This window comes from Balaenoptera ricei, chromosome 15, assembly GCF_028023285.1.
Source record: "Balaenoptera ricei isolate mBalRic1 chromosome 15, mBalRic1.hap2, whole genome shotgun sequence".
Taxonomy (NCBI): Eukaryota; Metazoa; Chordata; class Mammalia; order Artiodactyla; family Balaenopteridae; genus Balaenoptera; species Balaenoptera ricei.
In genome coordinates this window covers 24,078,151-24,090,615 of record NC_082653.1, presented here as the reverse complement: position 1 = coordinate 24,090,615, position 12,465 = coordinate 24,078,151, and the positions used below count along the sequence as shown (strand labels likewise).

Genomic DNA, 12,465 nt, shown 5'->3' with positions numbered 1-12,465 from the left:
TCTTAAATGAGTTTTAGATGTACAGATATGAAACTACCTCCAAGTTACATTTGTTAAGTGAATAAATGATGTATAGTATGTAATCTGCATTTATGTATGAAATTATAAATTTATCTTTGTTGTTTAAAAAAAAGAATGGAAACAAACAAAAACAAAAAACAACAAAAAATCGAAAATAAAAGCAAAATTTATTTAATTATGTTCTAACTAATACATAGCACTATAAAATTGCACATAGTTGACTAACTGGTTTATTCATTCTATCAAGCCACAGATATTTATTAAATGCCTACTGTATGTCAAAGCCCTGTTCTAACAGCTTGGAACACTAGAGTGAATGTCTTACAGAAAGTCTTTTAGAAAGTTGTCTTTCAACTTGTATAGTTTCATAAATACTATATAATGATGATAATGAAGATGAGTACTGACCATTTAAATACTGTGTACTTCTTTCTTTTTTTTAAAATTAATTTTTATTGGTATATAGTTGCTTTACAATGTTGTGTTAGTTTCTGCTGTATGGCAAAGTGAATCAGCTATACATATACATATATCCCCTCATTTTGGGATCTCCTTCCCATTTAGGTCACCACAGAGCACTGAGTAGAGTTCCCTGAGCTATACAGTAGGTTCTCATTAGTTATCTATTTTATACATAGTATCAATAGTGTATATATGTCAGTCCCAATCTCCCAATTCACCCCACCCCCCTTCCCACATGGTGTCCATACGTTTGTTCTCTACGTCTGTGTCTCTATTTGTTTTGCAAATAAGATCATCTACACCATTTTTCTAGATTCCACATACATGCATTAATATATGATATTTGCTTTTCTCTTTCTTACTTCACTCTGTATGACAGTCTCTAGGTTCATCCACGTCTCTACAAAAGACCCAAATTCGTTCCTTTTTATGGCTAATATGCCATTGCATATATATACCACATCTTCTTTATCCATTCCTCTGTTGATGGACATTTAGGTTGCTTCCATGTCCTGGCTATTGTAATAGTGCTGCAATGAACATTGGGGTACATGTGTCTTTTTGAATTATGGTTTTCTCTGGGTATATGCCCAGTAATGGGATTGCTGGGTCATACAGTAGTTCTATTTTTTAGTTTTTTAAGGAACCTCCATACTGTTCTCCATAGTGGCTGTATCAATTTACATTCCCACCAACAGTACAAGAAGGGTCCCTTGGGCTTCCCTGGTGGTGCAGTGGTTAAGAATCAGCCTGCCAATGCAGGTGACACGGGTTCGAGCCCTGGTCCGGGAAGATCCCAAATGCCACGGAACAACTAAGCCCGTGTGCCACAACTAGTGAGCCTGCACTCTAGAGTCCACAAGCCACAACCACTGAGCCCACATGCCACAACTACTGAAGCCTGTGCTCCTAGAGCCCATGCTCCGCAACAAGAGAAGCCACTGCAATGAGAAGCCCGCGTGCTGCAACGAAGAGTAGCCCCCGCTCGCCACAACTAGAGAAAAGCCCGTGCGCAGCAACGAAGACCCAACACAGACAAAAATAAATAAATATATATATTTTTAAAAAAGATATATTAAGATTTTGCTTTTATTTTTTGCTTCCTAAAAGTTTCTAAAAATGAAAAGATCTCCCTGATAGAGAGAGGGAGAGAGAGAGAGAGGGAGAGAGAGAGAGAGAGAGAGAGAGAGGGAGAAAGAAATGAGGAAGGAAGGGAGGGAGGGAGGGAGGGAGGAACGAAAGAAAGAAAGAAAGAAAGAAAGAAAGAAAGAAAGAAAGAAAGAAAGAAAGAAAGAGAGAGAAAGAAAAAAAGGGAAAGGAAAAGAGAAAGAGAAAGGAAAGGAAAGGAAAAAGGAGGGCAGGACTCAAGCAATTCTTGAACACTATATGTATCTGGTCCTTTTAGCAAAGCTATAAGCTCCACCAGGAGACAGTCTATCTTATACTTCTTTTATTTTCTGTCCCATTGCTCAACACCATTCTGGGCATGGAGTAGGCACTCAATAAAAACTAGGTGGGGTTTTTTTTTTTTTTCCAAATAGAAGGACAATCTGGAGAAGGTCCAGTAAAGAACCACAGGAATGATCAAAGAGATGAATAAAAGGTCCTAGTGGAAAGGTTAAAATAAATTGAAGCTGTTTAGCTTGGAGAAAAAGCAACTGAAGAACTAAGGAGTAACTCAGAATAACAACACTTGAGCTGGAAGGAATCTCAGAGATCTTCTAAGTCCAACCTTTTCCTTTCACAGATGAGGAAACTAAGACACAAGGAGAGGTTGCAACTTGCTTAAGGTAGTTTTAGGATTAAAAAAAAAATTTTTTTTTAAAGCTTCAATTTACAAGGTGAGGAGAAAATTTACCCAAGTAGCATGAACACAAATAGCAACAAAAATAGCAGTTACAATTTACTGAAGATCTCCCATATGCCCAGCACCTGTACGCTTGCTGTTTTACTTATGTTATCTCACAACAACCTTGAAAAGTTGATACTATTTTTTCCCATTTTAGAAATAAGAACACTAAGGCTCAAAGAAGTAAAGTTCATTAAGGGGTAAAACATGTATTCAGAGCTATCTTCTTTCCCCTATATCTAACTGATTTCAAAAACCTGTGTAGGGTTTTCAACAACACTGGCTCATGTACACTTAGCACCCAGATCTTAATTTCTAAATATTCCAAATATCATTCTCCAATAAAAGGAACCAGGGCTCCCGGGGGGAAACTGTTAACTCTAGGGCTAGAGCAAAGAAAATACAACATGAACCTGAAACATCTTGTGGTGCCAAGAAACAAGGAAGTGTTCAAAAAATGAAGGCACGTGGAAAGGAACTTGAAGGAGTTCTCAACAGCCAAACGTGGAACAATTTGATCAACAAAATAATGAGAATAATGCATTATAACTCACAGAATAAATATCCATTAGCTCATACTGATACAAACAAAATAATTGAACAAATAAACAAATGGAGAGGAAGTGACAGCTCTTCCTTACAGTAGAATTCCAATCAAGAAATGTAGTACGCAATGATGGAATTAGAAAATGACCATCAAGCAAACACCATAGTAATGACTGTTGCAGTCAAGAACCATAAATAGAATTACCACGTGATACCACAATCCCACTTCTGTGTATATGTCCAAAAAAATTCAAAGCAGGATCTTGGAGAGATGCTTGCACACTTATGTTCGTTGCAGCATTATTCACAATAGCCAAGATATGGCAGTAACCCAAATGCCCACTGACAGAAGAATGGATAAAGAAACTGTGGCATATATATAGATATAGATATATAGATATAGATATAGATAGACAGATAGATAGAAAAATGGAATATTATACAGTCTTAAAAAAGAAAGAAATCCTGCTCCCACCCCTCACCCCTGGGTGCCCACGGACCCAACAATAAACCCTTATAAGACATTTTACACAAACATTTACAAGTTGTTGTAATAAATTATTCAGCTTAGGCTGCTTCATCTTTTGTAGTTCTTGGACTTTTTCTTAATCCTTTAAAATGAACATCACTGATTGATCCTTTCAGTCACCATCTTCTAAGATCTTGGAAGTTTTGGAACATTTTTATATTTATGCAAAAAAAGGAACGAAATAGTTGAAATAAAAGTTTTTATCAAAACTCCACCTCCTGGGGCTTCCCTAGTGGCACAGTGGTTAAGAATCCGCCTGCCAATGCAGGGGACACGGGTTCGATCCCTGGTCCGGAAAGATCCCACATGCTGCGGAGCAACTAAACCTGTGAGCCACAACTACTGAGCCTGGGCTCTAGAGCCTGCGAGCCACAACTACTGAGCCCACATGCCACAACTACTGAAGCCCATGCCTAGATCCCGTGCTCCACAACAAGAGAAGCCACCACAATGAGAAGCCCGTGCACCACAAAGACCCAATGCAGCCAAAAAAAACAAAAAAACCCCCACAACATTGTAAATCAACTATATTTCAATAAAAATTATTTTTAAAACTTCAAAAAAAGAAGTATGATGAGAAACAGGATATTTGCATAATCTCAAAGTATCTTCTCACAAGACACCTACTAATTACAAAGGGGAAAATAGTACTTTATAGTAGAGGAAGCTGACAGACACCAATCTAATAACCAAGTCATCAAAGTTAACATCACCAGTAATAACTGGCATCATGTATCCCCTGATATGACCCACTGAGAAGGAAACAATATCACTTTTGCCAAAAATGCATAGCCTCAATCTATTTTTAAGAAAATATTAGACGAACCCCAATTGAGAGACCAAAAAAAGGACATTAATGGGGAAAAAAAGTAAAATTGGAGTAAGGTGTATAGATTAGTTAATAGTATCACATCAATGTTCACTTCCTGGTTTCAATAATTGCACTATGGTCATATAAGATGCTAACATTAGAGGAAGCTAGGTGAAGGGTATAAGGGAACACTACCATTTTTATAACTTTTCTGTAAGTTTAAATTATTTCAAAAGTTAAAAAAAACTTTTTAAGTAGACTCATCACAGTATGACAGAACTTCAAGAGGTTATCTAGAAAAGACAGATTAGAGTCCAATGTCCCTAGCCTTTTGAAAATGATAATAGGATTACAGCATTGGACATTACCTTAGAGATCATCTGATACTACCACTCATCCAATGGCGGATACTTTTATGTCAAGCCCCTAACATAGCCTTCCAATCATTGCTTGAATACTTCCAGTAAAAGTAAATTTACTTTGTCAAAATACAGCCAACACATCCCATTACACCACAATCCTAGTTAATACAAAGTTCTTCCTCATTCTAAGCCAAATCTGCCTCCCTGTCAGATATGTACCTAAGGATGTCATTCTGAGGCAGAGTTTTCCAATCAGGAGAACTCAAAGATGGTAAGATGTACCAGTGAGGTAACGTCAATATGACAAAATGTCCAGTTTATTTACAATGGCTAAAATTACATCTTGTCAGCATGAGATAAACAATTTTAAGTTATTTACATGGATGCTTTGCTATAATGCCGTCCCAGAGCCTAATATATAGTACCTGGTATATATTAGGTACCCAAGAAATGTTTATTGATTCAAAGAATACGGCACAAGTCAGAGATTGATATAATGAGTTCCTCCTTCCACCATGTCTGCACACATTATTTACAAATGATTTAGAACTATAGGATAAATTCTACTAAAATTTTCCAGTGCACAAAAATAAAAATAAAAATAGAACCTAGCCCAACTCTGAAAAGAAATAGCTACATAACTACCCAAAGTAGATGCCTCTTCTGCACAAGTATATTCTTCATTCATTCAACATACATTTAGTGCCTTCTCTGTGCCAGACTTAGTGAGAAGCCCAGGAAATACAGGTAAAAATAAGACATGTCCTCAGAAGAGTAAGGCTTACACACTAGCTGGAGGGAATTACTCTATATTTTAAGTATTTTAATATATTTATTTATTTAAATTATATAATATCTAATTATATACATCAAAAATAATTTTTCATTGCATTAAATATGAAAAAGAAAGTGAATGGCTACAAAAGGAATTTATATAAATTGGTAATGAAAATAAATTCCCAGTAGATAAACAGAGAAATGATGTAAGTATGTAATTTTTACAAACCAGAATATAACTGATAAACAGAAAAATGCTTAACCCTGATAAAGAAATGCAAAGCAAAATAAGGTAACAGTTTTCTACCCAATTAGTTTAAATTTTTTTAAAACACCCAATTTAGGGGAGGTAATGATGAAAAACTAGTTATATAAACTTGCTGGTGGCAGTATAAATTAAAACAACTTTTTGGAGAGGAAACTGCTTATACCCTTTGACCTAGGGTACACCCTCCTAGAAGTTTATCTTTAATAAATAATTAAAAATAAGAAATACTATATAACAATAAAATGGTAACCACATTAAAGTCTACAAAAAATCTGTAAATAATTTTAATATAAACAAAGGCTAAATAAATAACATGTAGCCATTTAAAAAATTAATTATGAAATCTATCTAACAATGTGAATAATGTCTGCTCTAATAAGTGAAAAAGCACCAGAACATAAAATTCTGTGGATATTTGTTAAGGTACCTAGGGAAAAAATTAGTACACACATACATACTTAAGGACTGGAAAAGAACCAGCAGATGTTTTCAGGTTTGAAGTCATGGGTGATTTTTATTTCCTTTATTACTAAATTATTTGTACAATTAACAAAAATCAGGAGAAAAAACTCTCAAGGAGGGTCCAAAGTAAACTACATTATAAAGAATCATGTGATCAGTGGTAAACTAAGGCCTGAAATAATTGTTCCTTGGATTTTTATGTTCATAAAAAGGAAAAAAATAAAGAAACATTTCTTACCCCAAATAAAAGCGGTACAAAGTGGCTACAAAAAGAAAACTGAAGAAAAGTTAACTCTGAGATGAATATCTGGAAACACTCCCAACAGTAAAAGTCATCAGACTGTAGCATGGTATCCTAGGCTAAGTTCCACTGCTGGGGTATTTAGAAGCAACGCCCTAGACACCATACAGTAGGAATTAGTCCTGAGCTGGCACCACAGAGACCCAGAAGTGGTCTCATGAGGTTTTTCCATCACACAATTTGGTTGGCTAATCTATAAATACATGCATGACATTTGCACATAAACACTAAGGTTTTTTTCATACCAAGCAAAGGAATAACAAATCTTACCTGGGAAGTACCAGACAGAGCCCTGCCCCACTGTCCCTGTGTATGAGACACAAGTAGCAATCGGCTGCATACTGGAACCCACTGGGAGATGCTAATCCGGTTCCTCTAGAGAAAGAAAAAAAATAGTCTGTCAGGAATCTCTATCAGACTCCATGTGTAGAAGGCAAAGAGTGTACCTAAGTCTAGAAATCCTGCCAGAACAGGGCACATGAAAGGAGAATTTCCAAAACAGGACTAGGACCAAGCCTCCCCATGCTCATCTCTCCAAGGATAAAAGGTACCACTGCCTACCACGGACTAGATGAATTCTGGTAATAGCTGACCCAAACTGGAGGACATGAGCTCCCTCTCAGGAAAATAACAAAATAAACCTACTTCAGGCATTTTACACTTAGCTTATCATTTAAATCAGAGTTTGCAATTCCTTTTCATAAACACTGATTTATAAGCTCTTCATAAAAATCCCTTTACAGTAAACAGTGCCAGGATTACCATAATCCCCAAAAGGATGAAGAAACTAGGGCTGAAATTTTTAGGGTGGGAAAACACACTTGGGCAATTTGATTTCCAAGACAAAGAGAGATTAAGTGGCTGTTAGAGCTATGACTGAGGTCCAATTTTTCCCTCTGGCATTAATTGACCTCAAAAAGGTCTCTGGACTAAATGAGCATGGATCCAGGAGTTGGATTAGTTAAAGGTTAGGCTGGAGAAAGGAGGAGCTCTACCTTGCTAAATGAGAAGCCTGCTTTACTTTATGAACCTGAAATACAACCCACTGTATAAATGGCATCCACGTACACAGCACTGGAAATCTCTATTCTAGAAACCAACTCTGGGAGATCAAAGGGTTTCTTTCACTTGGCCTGTAGACCTTATAGGGCCATAATGAGGACTGGATATACCAAACTGTCTGAAAACACTTTGCCAAGCATCAACTACAATAGTAGGAGTCAAAGATCCGGATCCTAGTTTAAACTCAGCTACTTTAATCTTTGAAAGTAATTACACCTTTCTGATACTCAGTTTCCTCTTAACAAATATTAGTAATACTTACAAGCACTTACTATGTGCCAGGTATTTTTCAGGTACTTTACATATATGAACTCATTTAAACCTCATAATCACCACCCAATGACTTAGGTATATTGTTATTATCCCATGTATATGGATAAAGAAATGGAAGTATGGATAAGATAAGTAACTTCCCAAGGTCACATGGTTAATAAATGGCAGGGTTAAGATTTGAATCCAGAAAGCCCAACTCCTGGATCCATGCTCATTTATGGGATGAAAGGGTAAAGGAAATATCCCCAAAGTCCCTTCTAGCTCTACCACTCTATGACCTAGTCTTGAACCAATTAAAATACAGCATAATACTATGGGAAGAGTCCTGTACTTGGAATCAGAAAGCACTGATTTGACTCTTGGCTCCCCTGTCAGTGAGCTATGAGCCTTTGTTGCCTCTTCCATAAAATAAATAAAAATCCCTACCTCTCAGGATTTTAAGGGAAAAAAATGTCCTTTGCAGTATGTCCAACTCAATAAATATTAAGTTGAATCTGAATCTCCATTTCCTCATGAGTAGGCAGGAAGGGCCAGGGGTAAGGGGGAGAAAATATTAGAATTTTAAACCTAGAGATGCTTTCTAAAGTTGTGTAACTGTTTCTAATAGGCTACTCACAGCAACTTATGTTTCAAATTAAAAGTAAAGCTTAAAAATAGGATTTTGTTTCAGCTGAGGTTTGACCTGTTGGGATTGTTTTCAAATGAGATACAATTACTGGCTTCTTGTTTACTAACAACTGACACATTTACCAGAATCATTCGATGTCAGATGTTCCTTTCCTAAAAATGTAAATACCGTGCTAAGATGAAACTTCAGCAGATTCAGGCCCAAAGAGGTGGGGGGGGGGGGGTGGGGGTGGGGGGAAGGTAAGAGGAAATTACAAGTAGGAACAATGCAAACTTTTGGAAGATTTTCTGAAGAATTTCATCATATTTTTTCCAATGTCAATAAGAATTTTCTCTGTAGCATTTGACTCTACTTGGTCTCATGCCAATACTTTAAATCACTTCTTATTAGAAGAAAGTAGTAATCAGCTGCTCTTTTCTTTCCTTCTCCAATCCTACAACAACAATTCTTTGTGGAAATCCTTAATTGAAACTGAGGTGTAGCAGAAAGGGTCTCTGAATCTCAAGCCTACCATTAAATAGCTGTGTGACCCTGAACTAGTTACTCAAAACTCTGGACCTCCATTTTCCTTACCTAAAAGTGGGAATAATAAAACCTACCTCACAGAAGCGTCCCAAGGACCACCTGTAAAAGCACTTCAATAACAGTAAAACACACACACAAAAGCTTCACTATTGCTGTTAACAACTGTTACTGAATTATGTAAGTAAACTCCTCTTTCCCCAGCAAACTGTCACAGCAGCAAGAACCATTTTCTTAAAATATTGCTTTGAACCTGGAATTCCCTTTCTCAAAAGCTTGCAGTGCCTCCAAGTGTCTCTGTAGTCAAACTTAAACACCTGATCTTTACCAACTGGACTCCGACCCATCAATATACTTACATACTCTGCCTTGCATTCTCCACTCAGCAGTTCCAAAACCTGACTCATACTCTCTGGTTTGAGAATTACTGCTCCTCTCCACACAAGCTAATCCCCTTGGAGTTCCTCTGGGACTCTCTTCTTCACTCCTACCCAAAGCATGAGCTCATTTGCTTCAACCTAGACTCCAGGTTCTGGTTCTACTGATTCTACTAAGTCCTTTTTCCTTCCCACCTCTCCCAACACTTCATTTATAAATATATATCAATAAATCTGTGGAAGTACTTATCATCCTCTTATAGGTACTAATACATTAGGTCTATAACAATTAGCAAACCTCAGTTCTCCCAAGTTCAGAAAAAAATTCCAGTGGTTAAAATCATTGCTTTAACTTAGGATAGTATAAACACCATTACTCAGTGGGAACTGGCTTTATCGTCCTTTTGCCTCATCAACACTTCAACCAAAATTTTAAAGATAAGTTTTATGTTTGTATTTCCTGTGCATATTGTGATTTGCAGGTGATTTTACACTGTATTTCAAAATATTCTCACAGATCAGCTCTTTTTATGACTACACTTTAATCAGTCCACTGACCAGACTGTTTCTTCATGTGGTTTTTAAGATACATAGTATTTTCCTTTGCTCACCCATGAGCTGGAAAAGGCTTTACAGGTAGTCAATTCTCCTATTCCCCATAGTTATGTTTTACAAAGTGACCGCAAACACTAAGTTAGCAAACACTGAACCATTGCTCCTAGGGGAAAAATACAGGGTTATGTTCCTGCAAGCCTCTGGTCACAACATTTTCATCAACCAAACAATACATGACCTTGTTATTTGTGTTTCTGTTTAAAGACACCTTATTTAATATGTTGTTGATTCATTAACATTGAACTCACAGCCAATAGCACTAACTCGCTCCTGAACAAAACTTATCTAACACACAAATTTTCTCCACAAGAAACATCACAGCCTTTTTGCACTTAGCAGCACTAGACAGCACTTCAGCACTACACCTGGGGGCCATTTTAAACAGGGAAATCACCAACAAAAGCACAAAAATGCAAAAAACATGACACTAAATAGACCATGAGAAGGATACTTGTTTACAGCATAATAGCTGAAACAAGAAGTCAGAGTATCACCTCAGCCAGGAATATGCATGTTGCAGTTCAAATTTTTCACCTCTCTGCACATGTCCACAAATGACTGCAAAAGCACCACGAGTATTGATTTGGGTTACAAATAAATTTTAGCAAGTATGTGAATTCACAAATACAGGAAGGATTTGAGCAAATCAGTAAATATATTAAGGATGAGGGATCAGGTTTCTATCAGAGAAAGGAGTTAACAAATATGAAAAGGCAAAAGGATAGAATAAACCCTGTGCTATTGGGTTGGATTTAGAGTAACTGGTATAAGTTTTTAATATACAGAGATAAATAAAGAAATCAACATATGTGTGTTTATGTATATGTATACACATACATATACTTCCTACTCCTGTACTGATAGGGCCTGTAAGCAATGACACCCCAGTTGCAATGACAACATGTAGCATCCAAACTTGGTTTCTAAATAGTAGTATTCACTGAAAGGAACTAGTCTTCTCTGGAGAAAAGTTGACTCCTGAATGGGGTTGAAGCTCCTCAAACCTTATTCACAAAGGTCTGGAATTATTTGATCTGTCTAGCAGTTCCTTGGAAGACTCCATCCATCTTGGAACTCCTCCAGTATGAAAACCATTTTCCCCAGGAGCTCCCCAGGAGCGTTAGTGGAAAACAAATAGAGGCAATTGTTTAACTTTGTGGCTGCCTGAGGCAGTGGATAATACTTGGGGAAAACAATAGGCTAACCAAAAAGTTTAAAAGGAAAATCAGAGGAATGAGATATGCATAGGGACCTTGAAAAGCTCTGACATATTCCTGGGAATTTGAAGGCCATGCAGATGCACAGGTTTGTGCACATGCCCAGAACAGGAAAGACCTGAGACTGCTCTAAGCTCTCATCTGTGGTTGACCTTGAGGTGCTTCGCAAGCAGGAAGTGAAGGTTAAGGCAGAACTGTCAAATGACTGGCAGAAGAATGAAGGCATGCTCCAAAATGCACACAGAGCAGCTCAACAAATACTGAGAGACTCATATGTTCCAGGTATTTAAGGAAATCTCCATCCAATCATTACTTGACCACTAAGCTAACTGGTCAGAGACCACACGACAAAGAATACAGACTTTACAGAATTAATTCAGAAAAGTCACTAAACAGAAAAATAACAACAAACTCTGGGAAAAGAAAGTCCTGATTTCCAGAGGTGCCACATTATATTATTTAAAATGTTTAGTTTTCAACAAAAACTTATGAAACATGTAAAAAAACAAAAAAAGCATGGTCAAAACAAGGGAAAATTTAAAAATCAATAGAAACTGTCCCTGAGCAAGCCCAGACATTAGACAAACCAGACAAAGACTTTGAACCAGCTATTTAAAAATTTTAAGATCTAAAGGAAACCATGACTAAAGAACTAAAGCAAAGTATGAGAATGGTATCTCACCAAATAAACAATATCAATAAAGAAAGAAATTTTACAAAAAGCCAAACAAAAATTCTGGAGTTGAAAAGAACAATAAGGGACTTCCCTGGTGGTGCAGTGGATAGGACTCTGCACTCTCAATGAAGGGGGCCTGGGTTTGATCCTTGGTCAGAGAACTAGATCCCACATGCATGCTGCAAGTAAGAGTACACGTGCCACAACTGAGGAGCCCGCAGGCCGCAACTAAGGAGCCCGCGAGCCACAACTAAGGAGCCTGCGAGCTGCAACTAAGGAGCCCATCTGCCACAACTAAGACCCAGTGCAAGCAAATAAATAAATATTTTTTTTTAAATTTTTAAAAAGAAAACAATAAATAAAATTAACATTTCACTAGAGAAGTTTAACAGCAGATTTGAGCAAAAGAAAGAATCAGTGACCTTGAAGATAGATCAATTGAGATTATCCAGCCCAATGAACAGAAAGAAAAAAAAAATGGAGAAAATTTAATGGAGTCTCAGAGACCTACCAGCAAACGTATCTACACCATCAAACATACCAACATATGTATAATGGGAGTCTCAGACGGAGAGGAGAGAAATAAGGAACAGAAAAAATATGTGAAAAAATACTTGCAGATGGGACTTCCCTGGGGGCGCAGTGGTTAAGAATCCGCCCGCCAATGCAGGGGCACGGGTTCGATCCCTGGTCTGGGAAGATCCCAC

General features: G+C 37.2%; 1 protein-coding gene across 1 annotated transcript in view; it reads right to left on the bottom strand.

The window, feature by feature from the left end:
• Window positions 1-12,465, bottom strand: part of LOC132348993 (ubiquinol-cytochrome-c reductase complex assembly factor 1) — a 92,271-nt gene that overhangs the window by 73,674 nt on the left and 6,132 nt on the right. Inside the window, exon 2 of the mRNA XM_059897057.1 lies at window positions 6,659-6,763. Coding sequence (XP_059753040.1) covers window positions 6,659-6,763 — 105 coding nt within the window. The remainder of the gene's footprint in view (window positions 1-6,658; window positions 6,764-12,465) is intronic.